General features: G+C 43.6%; 1 protein-coding gene and 1 non-coding gene across 2 annotated transcripts in view; both read left to right on the plus strand.

Annotated features, from left to right (window-relative positions):
• Positions 1 to 19,205, plus strand: part of LOC104670457 (aldehyde oxidase 2-like) — an 80,688-nt gene that overhangs the window by 48,856 nt on the left and 12,627 nt on the right. Inside the window, 8 exon segments of the mRNA XM_030916339.1 lie at positions 3,944 to 4,039; positions 6,375 to 6,503; positions 8,810 to 8,884; positions 10,018 to 10,070; positions 12,291 to 12,405; positions 14,177 to 14,242; positions 14,355 to 14,543; positions 17,064 to 17,231. Coding sequence (XP_030772199.1) covers positions 3,944 to 4,039; positions 6,375 to 6,503; positions 8,810 to 8,884; positions 10,018 to 10,070; positions 12,291 to 12,405; positions 14,177 to 14,242; positions 14,355 to 14,543; positions 17,064 to 17,231 — 891 coding nt within the window.
• LOC115893384 lies at positions 11,699 to 11,867 on the plus strand. Its single transcript, XR_004053395.1, has one exon. It is a non-coding gene; the product is annotated as a U1 spliceosomal RNA (small nuclear RNA).

The raw sequence follows: 19,205 nt of genomic DNA on the forward strand, positions 1-19,205 counted from the left end.
ATAGGATAAATAACACTCATGCTAGACACGCTCCTGGCCCAATCAGCTTCTGTGGACTTTGAAAAATATCTCATTTCTTAGAGCACTGAGCCAACCTAAGTTGGTTGGCAACGTTGGCCAACCAACCCTGCCAACACCTAAGAGAAATGTACAGAACTGTCCAGAGCAGCACCCCCATCTGCAAACATTTTTAATACAGTGCAATATTTGTTTCCTTCTTGGGAAACAAATCCCTAATCAACTGAAGTCAGGAAGACCTGAGAAATCCTCGGCTCTGTTTTGACCAGCTGTGCAACATTAAGTTATTCAACATCTCTGAGCCTCAGCTTTCCCAGTTATAATAACAATAATAATAATAATAACAATAACTCTGTCTTAAGATTGATGAGGACTCAGTAAGCTAGGGTTCCTGGAACACTGTGGATGTCATCCAGAGCATCCCTGAGCCCCTCCCAGGAGAGCTCAGACACTCCTCTCAGGGCTCCTCCTCCTCTGGTACCATCCTCCACAGTAGGATGAGACCCCCTGAACCTCTGGGTCACATTTCTGTTCAGGCCCAGCATGCCCCTTCTATAAACAGGCACAAGAAGGTTAACTGTCATGTCTGCAAGCTAGATGGAATCAAAGGCTGCAGCATCAGAGAAACTTGAGAGCTGCATATGTGGTTTCCTCTCTGATGCCAAATATTGTCTTTTCCAAACCAACTGCAACACCAAGTGAGTGTCCAACCATTCTGTTCTCACACTAACTACCAGAGTTAGTGCAGACTCCACAGATCAAGGGTTGAGTCCCACAAGACCACCCCTATTTCAGATACCAGCTTCAAATGGAGGGTCCCGGCTACTCACACTCCTGCCTGGCCAACTACTAATTTGGAGGTTTTCACTACCCCCATTTAGGTTTGATAATTTGCTAGAATGACTCATGGAACTCAGGAAAGCACTTTACTTATGATCATTACCAGTTTACTCTGAAGGATACAACTCAGGAACAGCCAGATGGAAGAGCTGCCTAGGACAAGGGATGGGAAGGGAGCAGAGCTTCCCTGACCTCTCCAGGCACACACTCTCCCAGCACCTCCACATGTTCACTAACCCAGGAGCCCCCAGACTGCATCATTTGGGGTTTTTATGGAGGTTCCACTACACAGGCATGATTGACTACAGCATTGGCCATTTATGATTGAACTCAATCTCTAGCCCCCATCCCAAGAAGATGAGGAGGAGGACTGAAAGATCAATGCACACCGCCTCTGAGCCCCCATCCTAAAGCTACCTAAGCCCTTCTCATGAGTCATCTCATTAGCAGAAAAAAAAACAGTAAATTCCAAGGCTTTATGAACTCTGAACTAAGAACCAGGGGCAAAGATCAAATATTTACTTTTTATTATAACATACCTCCCTTCACCTGTATGGCCACACCGCATCTAAACCACAGCCTACACTCTGCCATCATTCATGGGAACCAACATCTCATCTCATCACAAAGAAAACCTTCAAATCAAGCAACGACTTTTAAGTTTCCATTGGAATATCCTCCAGCTGCCCCACAGAGTTCTAAATTGAGGCACCCTAGAATCACCTGGCTAGGAATAGAAGGGTATTATTCCAGGTCAGCTGATGACTCACAAAGCTGGAACACCTACCCTCTAAATTGGCAGTGAGAGCTCTATCCTCAGTGGGAGTCAAAAGGCCCACAGTGAGTAAATCCTATTATTAACAGCTACAAGCCTCGATGCTCCGGAGTCCCTCTGAGCCAACCCTGGGCCTCCAGGCATCTGGAGACACAAATGGGCTGAAGCCTTCATTCCTCCTCCTCCTGGAAGGAAAAAAATACCACCTTTCCCTTTGTCCAATTTATCAAACATTGATGTAGTATCCCTGTGATTCAGACCCACTCAGAGATTTTTTTTTTTTTTTTTTTTTAAGACAGAGTTTTGCTCTTGTCACCCAGGCTGGAGTACAATGGCACAATTTCTGCTCACTGTAACCTCCGCCTCCCAGGTTCAAGGGATTCTCCTGCCTCAGGATCCCAAGTAGCTGGGATTACAGGTGCCTGCCACCATGCCTGGCTAATTTTTGTATTTTTAGTAGAGATACGGTTTCAACATGTTGGTCAGGCTGGTCGCAAACTCCTGACCTCAGGTGATCCACCTGCCTTGGCCTCCCAAAGTGCTGGGATTACAGGCGTGAGCCACCATGCAAGGCTGGGACCTGCTCAGAATTATTTACAGGACACAAAGATGAGTTAAGACCAGGTGCCCCTCCGTGGCAAGACTCTCAGAGAAGAGCCTCTTACCTCCAGGATTCCTTACGTGTGGCTGCTCTAACAAAGTACCACAAACTGGGTGACTCAATAATGACGAACTTATTCTCTCACAATTCTGGAGGCCCGAAGTTCAAACTCAAGGGGTCAGCAGGGCCATGCTGCCTCTGAAGGCTTCAGGGAAGAATCTTCCCTTGCTCTTCCGGCTTCTGGTGGCTCCTGGTATTACCTGGCTTGTGGCAACATAACTCCAGTCGCAGCTGCCTCCATCTTCCATGGAACCTCTTACAAGGACACCAGTCATTGAATTCAGGGCCCCCACAATCCAGTATGATTTTATCTTAAGTAGTTGTATCTGCAAAGACTACATAAAGTTGTGTATTGAGGTTTCAGACAGACATGAATTTTAGGGGGCAGGGGAGGGACACTCTTCAACCCAGTATTCCTGTAAGGAGAAGTACAAAGAAGGAAGTGATCGATCCTTCCCAGATGGGGATGAGACACATGTGAGGAAGTTTTTGGGTTGTTTTGTTTTGTCTTCTTTTGTTTTTTTGAGACGGAGTCTTGCTCTGTCACCCAGGCTGGAGTGCAGTGGCGCAATCTCAGCTCACTTCAACCTCCGCCTTCCGGGTTCAAGCAGTTCTCTGCTCAGCCTCCCAAGTAGCTGGGATCAGAGGCACCCACCACTATGCCTGGCTAATTTTTGTATTTTTAGTAGAGATGGGGTTTCACCATCTTGGCCAGGCTGGTCTTGAACTCCTGACCTCTTGACCTGCCCACCTCAGCCTCCCAAAGTGCTAGGATGAGTACAGGCATGAGCCACGATGTCCGGCCAAGTGAGGAAGTTTTAACAGAATGTAGACTGTGGGACGTGGCCCTGCAGGCTGGGCAGACAGGTAAAGAACAGGAGGAGAAGCTGGCCAGAACAAGAGATCGGACAGAAGCAAGGAGCACAGGTCAGAAAGGAGACTGCAGTGGGGCCAGTCTCGGAGGCAAGGCAGGGGGCCACAAGGACTGTACAAGAGACCAAATCCCACAGGGCCTCCTGGTGGAATAAGGAGCCAAGCTTTCCCTTACAGGCTATGGGGGGTTTGCCCACCTTGCCCATGGCAAAGCCTTCTTCAGTCTGTGATTCTCTTCCGTTGTCACTTGCCATCCCTGAGCAGCACAGGAGTTGGACCTGTCCTCCCAGGTCTCCCAGGGCACCATAGGCCACTCTCATTATCTCACTGATCATCCTACACTACAGTGACTTGCTCTCCGGCCTGTCTTTCCACCACACTGTGAGCAGCTTGAGGAAGAGCCATGTCTTGTTCATCCTTACGTATCTAGAGCTGAGCACAGGCAGTACACACTATGTGCAAGTACCTAAAACATTTAAATAACTAGCTTAATGGTCAGCCAGTGATTTTAAGCATGAGAGTGACTTTCAAACAACTGGAACCGATACTACCAACTCCTGAGGTATCCAAAGGGGCTCCTATGAAAATCAGGAGGAATGTTCTATACAGGCGACTTTTTGCACAAAACAGAACTAAACTTCAGCATCCTACCAGGAAAGTTTGCTTCTCTGACCCCCTCCACTCCCTGAGACTGGTGTTTCACTACCTTATGCTTTATATTGAACCTCACCAAATGCTAACTTGCACTGAGCTATGCCTTCCGATTCTTTTACTAGGCAGCTGCACTGGTTCATATCTACACAGATGGGTCTGTGTTGGTCACTCATGGAGGCAATGAACTGGGACAAGGTATTCACACCAAAATGCTGCAGGTAAAATAAATAAAATTAAACCATTACTCTCTATATACATTGTTGAAAGTTGGGATTCATCTCTTACGGTAAATGCTGACTCCCTGTATTCAAACACTGAGATCTTGACTATTTAGTTGGAAGTCTTCTTACATATCAAATAGAAAGGCTGAGGTGGCAGAAATCCCATGTGTATGCAGATAGTCCTGGAGCTTGGCCAGGGTTCATGAATGGGGGTGATCATTAGTGAAAACGCCACTAAGAAACCCATGGAGCCCTGTGGTGGGAGCTCCAAGCAGGCAACCAGGGGCAGGAGTTTCTCAGCTTTTGTAGTTTTAATGTTTACATTTTAGACAACAATATTAGGTTGCTAATGTTTTATTTTGACAAGTAAGGATGAGTATTTCATCAACAGCCATCATCCTACAAGTTTTATAAGATATTTAACACACATACATACACACCAATTAGTAAGAATGTAATCTCAGGAGAAAACAAGAACAGTTCTTTAAATAACCCTGTGACAAATGTATTAGATTTTTTTTTTTTCTTTGAGATGGAGTCTCGCTCTGTCACCCAGGCTGGAGTGCAGTGGCTGGATCTCAGCTCACTGCAAGCTCCGCCACCCGGGTTTACGCCATTCTCCTGCCTCAGCCTCCCGAGTAGCTAGGACTACAGGCACCCGCCACCTCGCCCGGCTAGTTTTTTTTTTTGTACTTTTTAGTAGAGACAGGGTTTCACCGTATTAGCCAGGATGGTCTCGATCTCCTGACCTCGTGATCCACCCGTCTCGGCCTCCCAAAGTGCTGGGATTACAGGCTTGAGCCACCGCACCTGGCCATGTATTAGATTGTTATAGCGTGCATCTGTAGCTTTTGACCATCCAGCCCCTTAGGTCATTTGGAGTGCTGTACCTCTCCATGCCATAGATTTCTGAAAGACTCCTCAATTCGGGTACCTTTCAGCTCCATCCCCACCCTTACTCCCACGCCTGCTGCACATCTAGGCACAAGACCCGCCTCTGGTCTGTCAGGGTTCTGGAATCCCACTGACTCTGGGAAAGGACACATGATTCAAGCAAGGCCACTCAGGGCCTTTCCTGGGATTGATGTGTAGATGTTGGGAGAAAGGAGCCATCTTTCCCCTGTGGCTGTTTAGGTACTATACTATAGGGCAGGGGCCGCCACAGGCAGTTCTGTGCCATGGATGGAACCTGTTTACTGATGTCAATGGTGTGGCCATCGTAGAAAGAAAAGCAAATTGAGAGGCTGAGAGGAGACCTTGATGAGACCACAAAGCCCCTAGATACACAGGTACTACTTCACACTAGCTCCATCTATCCTGCCCAGTTATACGAACCAATAAATTCCCTTTGGGTTTTCACCACCAAGAAACAACAAAGTCATCCCTTTTTTTCATTTTGCATCTTTCTGGAGAAACTTCATATTGAATGACATTAGTCCGAAGATTAGCATTTGGGAACAGGATATCTTGAGAAGGTGCTTTTTGCAAAAACAAAAAGACAAGAGAAGCCAAAATAATGTTTTTTCCTTGTCCTTTCTTCTCTTTCATTTCTTTCTTTTTCATTTCTTGATTAAATATCTTCATCTCCACATGTGTTTGCTAGAGAAACTGGAAGGAAAAGAACAGAAAAGAAGCCAGGTGCAGTGCATGCACCTGTAGTCCCAGCTACTCGGGAGGCTGAAGCAGGAGGGTCACTTGAGTCCAGGAGTTCAAGATCAGCCTGGGCAACACAGTGAGACTCCATCTCTAAAATAATAATAATAATCTTTGTTAAAATATTTTTAAAAAACAGAAAAAATGAACAGCAAATACTGGAGGAATATAAGCAAGGGAGAACAAATAGAAAAAAAGTGGGGAGGATAAGAGCAAGAAAAAGGACCTCAGGGTCATTCCAAGTTCATCTGATACTGATATCGAAAGATTTCAGACCAAATTCTGAGTCAATCTCATCTCAGTCTTCCCTCTCTCTCTCTTTCTCTCTCTCTCTCTCTCCCTCCATTCCTCTTTTTCTTCCTGCCACTGAACCAAATAAGTGCCTAAAAATCTCAATTTGGCCAACTTCCTACACATTTAAAACTTAGAAAAAAGGAAATTCTTAACATTCTAAATGGACTAAATTTGAAAAGAACCACTGTGGAATATGACCAAGAAAACACTGTAAAAATCAGCATGAGGCCTTACAAAAAAAGTAGTTTTGATGCTTATAAAGTAAATTATTTTAGTCTTAAAAGGGTATCATGGATGTAATAACAAATCATTTTTATTAAGAAAAATGATGATTCAAATATTCATAGAAGTCCTTGCTGGACTTGAAAATATTTGTTTATCATAGGTGGCCAGCCGTGAGTTAAAAATACCCATGTCCTGTATGCACATCTCTGAAACGAGCACAGCAACAGTACCTAATACAATTGCTACAGCAGCGTCTATCAGTGCAGATGTCAATGGCAGAGCTGTGCAGGTGAGTCTTCCTGTCTCTCCTTGGTGTGCCTCTCCCACATCTCTGGTTTTTATGGCTAGATACAGGTACAATAGTTGACTTCAGAGAAGTCATCTGTGTCACTAAACATAGTCTGGGATAACTAAAATATTGGGAGAGTGTATTTGGAGTAGGCTAAATTGAGATGACAGACGCAAAATGTAAAGGCTCAAACACAGTAAAAGTCCCTGTCTTGTATGCATATCAGTCCCGAGCATTGTTTGGTCATTTGAGCACCCAAATTGATGGAGGCTCCACCATCTTCAACATGTGGCGTGCCAAGTTGCCATGGGTGTCATCATTCTAGTGAGTATGGAGGAGCCGGTGTGGAAGACTCTGAGCCAGATCTGGAAGTGATGCAACCTCCACTCACAGTCCATTAGCAGAACCAGTTTCGGGCTATGTCTAACTGCAACGGAGGTTGGGAAATGTAGAGTGGTGGGAAACCGTATGTCCAGCTGATATGGAAGAAGGGGAGAATGGATTTTGGTGAACAGGCAGTCTCTGTTCCTAGGAGACACAGCAAGAAGAAATCTGACTGCCAAGTAATGCAGAGCTGCGCAAGTTTCTTCCAGCATAACCAAGTTCTTGCAGGCAAATAGGCAGGCAGACCCAGCCAAGGAGACAGGGTGCAATGGAAGCATTGTCTTCAGTGGTATTTTACCGAGTACTTAGAGCTTTTCTTTGTACTGATATTTTTTTAACTGATATTTTTTAAAAAGTGCTAAATTTTCACTGTCGCAGAATAGAATCATGACTTCATATTCCTTAATTCAAATATCTGATTGCATATACTTTTGAAATATATCTATTTGTCATGTTTCTGTTGCAAACTGTTCACTTTTCCACTGGGATATTGTGGTGAGCCATATTTTCCCAGAATGCTACAATGATACCACCAGTAGGAACCCCTTTCAAATCAGTCCAATTTTGTGGTGATACCACTTAAGGAATCAAAAAGCAAAGACTCTTTTTTGCTCGGAACAAATGTGTAAGAAACCTCAAATGCATGAGATCTAATGTGGAGTAGGGTCAAACACAAGAGAGGAACAGCACAGAGTGTATGGGAGTTGTCAGCCCAAAATAAGTGTCAATCCATCTTCTAGAGTATTAAGTTTTAGGTTTCTGTTAAAGATCAGAAACTTTGTGGATCTAGGTCATTATAAAGTAAATTTAATTGTTTTCTCATTTCATACCCAAAGCCAAGGCCTTTATTGTATTAGTTTGATGGTGGTTGAATGAACAGATGGAGGGTGAGATCAGACACAGGGGGATTCTGGCATGTCATTGTTACAGACTGGAAAGCACAAATTTGAATGAAAATAGGATGTTTATTCCATTTGGAATAAACATGGCTGGGTGCCGTGGCTCACGCCTGTAATCCCAGCACTTTGGGAGGCCAAGGCGGGCAGATCACGAGGTCAGGAGATCGAGACCATCCTGCCCAACACGGTGAAACCTCATCTCTACTAAAATACAAAAAATTAGCCAGACGTGGTGGCACACGCCTGTAGTCCCAGCTACTTGGGAGGCTGAGGCAGGGGAATCGCCTGAACCCAGGAGGCAGAGGTTGCAGTGAGCCGAGATCGTGCTGCTGCACTCCGGCCTGGTGACAGAGCAAGACTCCATCTCAAAAAAAAAAAAAGAGAGAAAGATACAAAAATACAGAAGATGTAGGAAAAAAAAATGCTAAGGGGCCAGGCACAGTGGCTCATGCCTGTAATCCCAGCATTTTGGGAGGCTGAAGTAGGCAGATGGCTCGAGCTCAGGAGTTCAAGACCAGCCTGGGCAACATGGTGAAACCCCATATCCACAAAGAAGACAAAAATCAGCCAGGCTTGGTGGTGAGTGCCTGGAGTCCCAGTTACTCAGGAGACTGAAGTGGGAGGATTGCTTGAGCCCAGATGTCGAGGTTGCAGTGAGCCAAGATGGTGCCACTGCATTCCAGCCTGGTTGACAGACTGAGACCCTGTCTCAAACAAAAAACCAAAAAGAGAGAGAGAGAGAGAGAGAGAGAAATTAAGAACCTGAATATTCTAAGAAAGAGGATCTGAAAGTAGAAATTCAGCTGAACCCATATTTTCACAGGAAGTACGACAGGAAGGGGAAAAAAAACCTCCAGTAACCAATACTGTTGTCAAGGGCAGGAGTTGTGTTCCTGAGTTTTCAGGATCACGCACTCCATAGCACTTGCTGACCTAATCAATGAACATGTGTTCACACAAATCGTAACCACCAGAACCACTGGGCTCTTCTCTAATGTGGATTCCATTCTTTACTACTTCAAGAATGCTTGTCAGATCCTTCTGAAACGCCTTGAGCCCATCATTAAGAAACATCCGGAAGGTACATGGGAAGACTGGGTAAGTGTTCCACTCCCTTTGTTACTACAAATGAGAAAACAATCTAAACCAGTACTGAGACAGCACTATGCACAGCCATCACACACAGAGACAGTTCCTCTAAGTGTCACAGTGATGGAGCCTGCCCCCTGCTTCTTCCCCAGTTGAGTGGATTTCTGCAAACAGGCAGGATCTCTAAAGGTTGAGGGGGCTACTCCAGGATGTGTACCAGGTGTGTATGGAGAAAGCACACAGGAAACAGCAATCACTGGAAGGAGAAATAGAAGTGTATGAAGAATACACTCTGCTTAAGTAAGAAATAAGAGCAAAAGAATGAGCCTTCCTAAGCCACACACACACACACACACACACACACACACACACACACACACGTGCGCATGATGTTTTAGGTAGGTTAAGAAAACTAAAAGGCCTATTTACTGTTGAATATGGCTCAAAGGAGACGACTAACTTAATCCAACTTTGCAATATCCTATGACTTTTTTCTTTTTTTTCTTTTTTTTTTTTTTTTTGAGACGGAGTTTCGCTCTGCCACCCAGGCTGGAGTGCAGTGGCGCGATCTCAGCTCACTGCAAGCTCCGCCTCCGGGGTTCCCGCCATTCTCCTGCCTCAGCCTCCCGAGTAGCTGGGACTACAGGTGCCTGCCACGTCGCCCGGCTAGTTTTTTGTATTTTTAGTAGAGACAGGGTTTCACCATGTTAGCCAGGATGGTCTCGATCTCCTGACCTCGTGATCTGCCCGTCTCGGCCTCCCAAAGTGCTGGGATTACAGGCTTGAGCCACCGCGCCCGGCCGACTTTTTTCATTAGAACAATTATTTCACATTTACACACATGCTTACTATAAAGTTCTAACATTTAGAAATGAAGTCCAAATACCTTGTGCACTGAGCCCCTATCTCATGGATGTGCAGCAGGATTCTGTTTTATGTTTGTTCAACCCAGACTTCTAAACTCAATCAGAAGGAAATTGTTAGTGTGCCAGTTATGGAAAAATAATATGATTATGAGTTCTATTATTGGTAGCAAAGTACCAGCAACAATTATGAGATGTCAGTTTTAGATTGGACATTTCTGTCTTCAACTAGCAGATGGTATATTTGTTTCGCTTTAACTAAATATGCCCATTTTGCAGATAGAAGCTGCATTTGAACAAAGAATCAGTCTCTCAGCCACTGGATACTTCAGGTAAACATCACAATGATATCTTGATGTAGCTGAGAAGATACGACATAACTCAATCACTGTTGATGGCTGTTGTGATACTTTGGTTCTTGTCTTCTTAGTTTAAAAGAATTTAAACAAGAGACACAACAAACAAAAAGAGACACACAGCAAAAGATGTGCAGCATTGAGTAATTTATTGCAAAAAAAAAGAATATTTTGAAAATGAGGTGCAGAGTAGACAGTACACCCTGAGAGAGAATTCAGGGCAGGCTGTCCGTAAGGATGAGACAGCAAAGACTAGCATTGCAGATGCTCCCTTTATGGGGGTTTTACATGATTATTCATAAAGAGGTGGGAAGAGGTGTTACTAGTAAGCATGTTCTGGATGGTCTTCTAGGTGCACATGTGCAGCTGTACATGCTTGTTCATACATTACATGTCTCATTAGTATCTTCAGTCTCCACCCAGAGGTGTGTTTTTTACTATTAAAATAAGCAAAGGGTCAGTTTGAGGACAGGTAAAGTCAAAGTGTCCATGCTCTCTACATGGGAAATTCCCTACTGAAGATAGCTTTGCTTGAATGAGTGCAATTACAATGGAAATGCTGAGGCTTTCGTGTTGATTGTGCTGTCACCACAGTGTTGGTGCTGCGTCCAGAGAACATGGTCACTTTCTTGACTACCTAAACTGCCTCAACTCTGGGCCGCAGGTCCCTCATTTGTAAAATACATTTTTATTATGTGACTGCTGAGGTCCCTTCTAGGCCCAAAATTCTATGATTTCACATAGGCCTTTCAGTTATGTCAAAAAAAAAATTAAACAATAAAACACCCTTATTGGGGAAAAAAAGATTAGATGCTTGACTTACAACATCTAATCATTATAATCATTATTTACTATTTATTTAATCATTATTTACAACATCTAATCATTTACTGTTCTTTATTGTGAGTAGTAAAAATATATTAACATTAGAAATGACTTGCATCTCAATTTTACAAATCTCCCTTCCTTTACCATAAAACCTGTCTATTTTGAAGCTCCTTACTAGACAACAGAGAATGGGTAGGAATGATAATCACCAGTCATTGTCAAATTCAAGAAGCATGTGACATTAGTTTTACAGTCTGATCAGACAAACCACCAAACGACACACACACACACACACACACGAAACAGTAAAGCAAATCCTCATGAAGAATGAGGAAATAAGGAGATAATAGCCCAGCCCAGAGCCTTATACATAATGAGTTCTAAATTCCTAAGTTCAGTTACCCAAGAAGAGAGTAAACCAGCCCTCTATCTGAATACATCTTCTATTATAAATTAATGCATTGAATCACTAGTCCTTTTTTACCAACCCTGAATTACCATCGGCTCCCTGTGAGTTTGGTTAGCACTATCCATGGGGTCCCTCTGGGAACAGTGGTTCCAGAGGGACCACTTATAAAATTCAACCGAGGTTCTCAGTGGGCAGGCAGGCTAACGCTTAAATCCTTTGTGGTCAAGATACAGGCACACTGTGAGGTCTGGTCCCAAACAATCTACTGGCTTCTCCCTCTTTTTGACATCCTAACTGTGCCACAAGGAATATCCTCTTTGATGAGTTTAAAAGGCAATTAAAATGAACATAAATCAAATGAAATGCTTTACTTACCCGGCAGGGGAGATACCATGATCCCGAAGGTGGTTTTCCTTGAGTGAGGCTTATCTTACCTATTTTACTGCAGAAATGCTGACCCCTGTGATTTCCCCAAATGTAGGAAACTCAACTGCATAATTTGTGGTAGTGGGAGACTGTATTTGTGCCCTCTCTGGGAAGAAAAATGAAACGCTACCATAAAACTTTGGTAACTTTTGGCCGGGCGCGGTGGCTCAAGCCTGTAATCCCAGCACTTTGGGAGGCCGAGACGGGCAGATCACGAGGTCAGGAGATCGAGACCATCCTGGCTAACACGGTGAAACCCCGTCTCTACTAAAAAATACAAAAAACTAGCCGGGCGAGGTGGCGGGCGCCTGTAGTCCCAGCTACTCGGGAGGCTGAGGCAGGAAAATGGCGTGAACCTGGGAGGCAGAGCTTGCAGTGAGCTGAGATCCGGCCACTGCACTCCAGCCTGGGCGACAGAGTGAGACTCCGTCTCAAAAAAAAAATTAAAAAAAAAAAAAACTTTGGTAACTTTTAAAATAAATCAACATTGGATCTCCCCCACTCAAGCTAAAAGGCTTTATTTCTTCCCTCAGGGGCTACAAGGCCTTCATGGACTGGGAGAAGAGGGTGGGGGACCCATTTCCTTACTATGTCTATGGAGCTGCCTGTTCTGAGGTTGAAATCGACTGCCTGACAGGTGCTCACAAGGTAAGTCAAGTCTAACTTTCCTCTTGGCAAGTCAAAACAACAACAAAAGTGTGTTGTATAGTAAATAGCCCAATTTCATTATGTCATTCTCTTATAACAAGATTCTTTCAATTCCATGGGAAGGTCTAGAGATCTAGCCTAATCCTGAATTTCCATGTAAAAAGACAATATAGTAGTCAAAAAGGAATTGCTGATGACAGTCTAAAATGTATTAAATTTTTTATTTCATTTAGACAACAAAATCACTTTCCAAGTTTTCTCCCAAAAAAAAAGCTTCTATTTATAAAGAAAAGACACATTTTCTAATCTGAAGGAAAAACTAACTTAGTAAATAGTCTTGAGCAAACATTTTGAAAGCACATAGCAATGTGCTGTTTCTCCAAAGTCAATTATCCAAAAAGTGTTACTGAAACACATTTTGGAGGAAGAGAGGTATGAAAATAATTTTTATATTTTCTATTTAATTGAACAGCCAAGAAACCACCCATTGGAGACAGGGAATCATGCTTAACCCAAAATTAACAACTTGCATTATAAAGGATGCAATTTTACCCAAGGGCCTTGGTATAAATCCCTAAAGAAATGAAACTTATGGGGATCTTCCAGAATTTATGACGCTACAAAAGTCAAAATTTGGTCTTTTCTGTGCCTTTCAGTTTACATTTACAGTTTAAGGTTCAATAATTTCAGTATTACTTTGATCCCTTTAAATAGTTTATTTCTTAATGAGGCAAAACTTCTTTTAACTAAAGAGAAATCAGAGCAATTCAATGACAGGTTTATTGCGGCTGGCCATTTGTGGTTGGTGAACTAAATCATCCATCAACTCAGTGTTAGTGCACAGCCATCTCTTTCCACTGCCCAGCACTTACAGTGCAAAACACACCAGGTTTCAAGGTAGAAGTAAACTGAAGGTCCACTCTGAGGTGTGTCCAGTCTCCCTCCCTATCCAGTTTGAGGATAGATGAAGGCTGGTCCCAATGGCCAGAGTAGGTTGTCCAAGAGGCCAAGGTTTGAGTCAAAAGAGAATTGCCAAGTCCAAAGGGCTAGAGAGAAAGTAGGAACCGAGGTATTGAGCCCAAACAGAGAATGATGATCTTGTCAGAACAAGCACTGGAAAATGGGGGCAGAAGGGAAGCCCTGAGATACTCCGGAGATAGGCCACAGGCACTTAGAGGCTTTTAGTGGCTCCTTAACAACCTGCAGGCCCATACCCAGTGCCAAAACAAGGGTCAGATTAATGTGGTGCTTCTCAGAGAAGGAAGTAGATTAGCAAACCAAAGGTGGTCTTGACATTTGCTCTGAATACCTTCCAAGATCTTGCAAATCCACAAACTCATACATGCCAGTATGGCTCTAGGATTTTCACAGTAAAATGGCAATAGTACCACCTGCCACAGATTATCATGAGGACTACATGAGCTCATAAATTATATTCCAATAACAAATTCAGGTTGAGAATCAGATGAACAATCAGGCACAACAATTATTTACCAAGTGACTCACTCAGACACACTAGCATGTCACGGACTTTGGAGTCACTTAAGAGGAGTCAAACCATGAATGCACGAGATCCTCCAGGGTCATGGACAGTCCTGGCACTCAATTTGAAGACTTCAGCAGGCATCTTAACAGCTCTAATGTTGACAGGGTTCAATGCAGTGTTAATTAGCCAGCAGGAATTCTGGAAAAACTGGAGACCATCTGAGTACACCTGAAAACGATACTTTTAATTCAAGATTTTTGGTGAGGTAATTTTTATTTTGGGCAGAAAATCAGAACGGACATCATCATGGATGCATGTTGCAGCCTAAATCCGGCCATTGATATTGGACAGGTAGGTGCTGGCCCATCTGGGAGGATGCCCCTTCCTGGGAGTCATCTCAGGGTAGGTAAAGGCCTTCTAAAAATGACACAATGTCACAAAGCTTGAAATTGTCCCCCTCTAGATTGAAGGTTCGTTTATTCAGGGAATGGGGCTTTATACCACTGAAGAACTGAAATACTCCCCAGAAGGTGTCCTGTACTCTCGGAGCCCAGATGAGTACAAAATTCCAACCATCACTGATGCCCCAGAGGAGTTCAATGTCTCCTTGCTGCCATCATCACAAACCCCACTAACCATCTATTCATCTAAGGTAAGCACCCAAACCTACCACTGCACAGTGTCATGGATCAGGTAGCATATGGCAAATGAAAGCAGGCAGACAAAATAGTAAGTCAATGTTAACTGTCATCAGGAACAAATCACTATAGACTGCTAGAATTTGGAGATGAATCACCCATGGCAATCATGGGCCAAGGATTTTAATAATTTCCTCTTTCACTGAAAACTCTAAAACTTGCCAAAAAGCTTTGACTTCTTAATAGAATAACACTTTTACTTAAGACCCTGAAGACTACAATATTAAACAGGATTGGAGGTGCAATGTGACTGAAATACTAGCAGTGGAAGCATGGACAGAACCCTGGACTAAGGTCTCAGAAGACCTAGGTTCCTGCCACAGCCCTATCCCCTCCCCATGGTCTCAGACAAATCACTCACCTCAGAGGGGCTCAGGGTCCTTACCATACCCAGCAATGCATCTAGAACAGTGGGTCTCAATTTGGGGTGGGGGGAGTGGGGGAGGTGATTTTGTATAAGGCAGCCCCCGCCCCCACTACAAAGAATTATCTGGCACAAAATGTTAATAGCATCAGAAAGCAAAGACATCAACCCTTAGTAATTGCTAAAGTAATGAAACTGCAAATTAAAATAAATATTATTTGTTTGCCTTGCTCTATGCAGATGACGTGAAAACCACCCTCAGAGTAAAAACTTCATCTAGGTTTGAGATGTATTGTTAAAGTTTCTTGACTCCTCTTAAGACTTTAAAATCTTTCCCAGCCATGGTGGTGCACACCTGTAGCTTCAGCTACTCAGGAGGCTAAAGCAGGGGATTGCTTGAGCCCAGGAATTTAAGACCAGTCTGAGTAATAAATAAATAAGATCTTTTGGGAGACTTCTTGCTAGTACCCATCCTCCAAAAAAACAAAAACTATCCAACTACATCTGTAGAAATGTCATCATGTCCAAACTGGATCCCACTGTCAGCCCAGGAACACCAGGAACTTCCTCTAGACCTATAGTGATGAGGTCAGGGCAAACCTGAAAGGAAGGACAATCAATGGGGCCTTTGGATTCTCATTGGACTGGAAATCACTCTAAGGGGCAAAGGCAAAAGGGAGCTAAGAGCCCACAGAGAGCAGCTTTTAAACCACCAAGAGTAACACAGGGCAGACAGGACCCTTGAGTCCTTGTAGTTCCAGACAGTCACTTACAAGCAGACACTCAGGAAAATCAGGGGTTTGCCGGTCCCACGTGGAGGGTACTATGTAAAAACGACAGAGAGCTACCAGGTACCAGGAGCTGTGCTAGGTGCTTTTGTGTTTCCTGATCCTTGCAACACCCTAGGCATCCCTGCCCACACTTCACTGACAAAGGAGCAGAGAAGATTATCTCACTTACCCAGAGAAACACGGGGAGTTAGGGTCAGGATTCAGACTCAGTCTCACTAACTCAAAGGTCGCAAATTGGTGGTCTACTGGCTAAATCTAGCCTGAAGATTTACTTTTCTTTGGCCTACACAGTGTTTTTACAAGTTGGGGAATTTTACATTAAAATACAGATACCTAAATTCTCTTGAGAAAATGGATGATCTGGTAATTTTGGCTGCATCCTTGGAAAGGCAACGACTAGCTACAACCAAAGAACAGCTGCCCCTTGTAGATAGGACATGGGGGTGCTCTTCCTCACCTTACTTTCCACTGCTCCTTATTGTCCTTCACCTGCCTGCATCACTCATTGACAATACCTGCCTGCTCCTTGCAGATGATGGGTTTACAATCTTTCATCTGGTATCAAAGTCTGCACTCTTTCTTCTAGAGTACCATGCCTATCCTGACCCTGGAGTTTAAAAAGGCATTTTTCTCTCTGCTGATAAAGCTGGCTAGTTGAATCCATTGAATGTGTTTTATTAAGTAGGGTACCTTCCCATTATCACACAAAGGCACTCATACACACACACCCCCTACCTATGGAACAAAATTTAACCCAGATAGGATTCAAGATTTCAAGATCTGGGAAACTCAGACTATGCTGGGAATTTTTTTTTTTTTTTTTTTTTTTTTTTTTTTTTTTTTTGAGATGTAGTCTCACTCTGTCACCCAGCTGGAGTGCAATGGCATGATCTCGACTCACTGCAACCTCCGACTACTGGATTCAAGCAATTCTTCTGCCTCAGCCTACCAAATAGCTAGGACTACAGGCGCACGCCACCACACCCAGCTAATTTTTGTATTTTTAGTAGAGACGGGGTTTCGCCATGTTGGGCAGGATGGTCTTGATCTCTTGACCTCGTGATCCGCCCGCCTCAGCCTCCCAAAGTGCTAGGATTACAGGCGTGAGCCTCTGTGCCCGGCCTATGCTGAGATTTTTAAGAATACTCAAGCTTCTGATTCAGTCAGTAAGTCAGCCAACAAACATTTATTGAGAAGATTTTGTGTACAAAACACTGTGCAGGGGTTGGGGATACAATGGTGAACAAGGCCTGGTCCCTACCCTCTAGAAACTTGTAGTGTAGTATAGAAATTTCTTAAACCAATGTGCCTTCTTACAGGGCCTCGGGGAGTCTGGGATGTTCCTGGGGTCATCTGTGTTCTTTGCCATTGCTGACGCTGTGGCCACAGTGTGAAGAGAAAGAGACATAGCTGAGGACTTCATGGTGCAGAGCCCAGCAACGCCAGAACGGGTTCGAATGGCCTGTGCAGATCGATTCACAGAAATGGTAGGGAATTGTTTATTTTCCTAAAAGATGATTTGTCTATTTCCTGCTTCTTAGACCTCTTGAGTAAATGTATAACCTAATCTGTGTCTAGCTAATCAAATTATGAAATGAAAAAAGCAAGTCACACAAATACACCTTGTATATATGTAGTAATTTTTGACTTTTAAAAAAGTGCTTCCCAAGTGTTAATTTGATCATCTCAGCAACCTGAAGTAGGATAATTTATTAATATCATGCTGCAGCTGGGAACGGTGGCTCACACAAGTAATCCCAGTACTTTGGGAGGCCGAGGCAGGCAGATCATGAGGTCAGGAGATCGAGACCATCTGGATCACTTGATGAAACCCCGTCTCCACTAAAAATACAAAAAAATTAGCCAGGCATGATGGCATGCACCTGTAGTCCCAGCTACTCAGGCGGCTGGGGCAGGAGAATCGCTTGAACTCAGGAGGCAGAGGTTGCAGTGAACCAAGATCGCGCCACTGCACTCCAGCCTGGCGACAGAGTGAGACTCCGTCTCAAAAAAATAAAAAATAATAAAAAGTATATTTTATATGTATATATACACACATACACACACACACATATATATACACCTTGTATACATGTAGTAATTTTTGATGTATTTTATATATATATATAAATTGCTGCAAAAACTAATAGCTAAATGGAAAGCAACTGATTGATTTCTCCAAACAGTGGTTAAGTATTCCCTCTCTCTATCCTACCAACTCCATCCTGCTCTTCAACAAAAACACACACACACACACACACACACACACACACAGAAATCCATGTGTCATATAGCCATATTTGATAATGTCACTTTCTGTGTTCCCTATACAGAGAGTAGACACAGACTGCCTGTCATTTAGAGGTAGGGTGATCCCATTGCGAGCTACTGCCTTTCTCCTTTATTCTTTTTTTTTTTTTTTTTGGAGACAGAGTCCCACTCTGTCACCCAGGCTGGAGTGCAGTGGCGCAATCTTGGCTCACTGCAACCTCTGCCTCCCGGGTTCACACCATTCTCCTGCTCCACTACAGGCATCTGCCACCACACCCGGCTAATTTTTTGTATTTTTTTAGTAGAGACGGGGTTTCACCATGTTAGTCAGGATGGTCTCGATCTCACCGTGTTAGCCAGGATGGTCTCGATCTCCTAATCTCGTGATCCGCACACCTCGGCCTCCCAAAGTGCTGGGATTACAGGCGTGAGCCACCACGCCCGGCCCTTCCTCCTTCATTCTGTTTCATACCAATGCCTCCCAGCCCAGGAGGGAGAGGCCTAGGGAGTTATCCATGTGGATACACACATGGCAAATCCCACCTGCTGAAGGTTACAGCAGGTAACTTTCCAGAGGTCATGGAGCTAGCCTTTGCCAATTTCCTAAGCATCCTAATTTAAGTAATACCACGTAGTATTGACTGAGCACCACACTAAACATTTTACGCATATTAGTCATTACTGCAACTCTTATCAGGTAACTACTGGTATTTTCTTCATTTTACTATTGAGGAAACAGGTGCAATAACTTTCCCAAGATCACACACCTAGTATTTGGGGGCTAAGATTCAAAACCAGGCTGCCTGGCTTCACTATAATAGATGGCCTCTCAGAGAGAAAAGAGTTGATTCTCTGCTTCTTAAAAGAAAATTTCTAATTTTCAAATCTATATTAAAAGAAGCCCAAATACTTAACTGACCTCTTCAAAATAGCCGACCATAGAGTGAAAAGATCTTATAAAAATATTGCTTAAAAGGAAGTCTCATAATTATTAATTTCCTTCCCCTACATAACCTATTCCTATTTCCATCTTCAAATCTAATTCAACAATATTTCTTATACTCCAATAATACCAGTCACCCTGTAATTTCTCTCCAAGTCTTCTCCCAGTCTATGGATCTGATCCTTATCTGATTCCACTGTGTACAGCAATGATTACAATTACCTGCCTCCGGCCCGTCCCTCCTCAG

This window comes from Rhinopithecus roxellana, chromosome 14 (genome assembly GCF_007565055.1).
Source record: "Rhinopithecus roxellana isolate Shanxi Qingling chromosome 14, ASM756505v1, whole genome shotgun sequence".
In the NCBI taxonomy this organism is placed as follows: Eukaryota; Metazoa; Chordata; class Mammalia; order Primates; family Cercopithecidae; genus Rhinopithecus; species Rhinopithecus roxellana.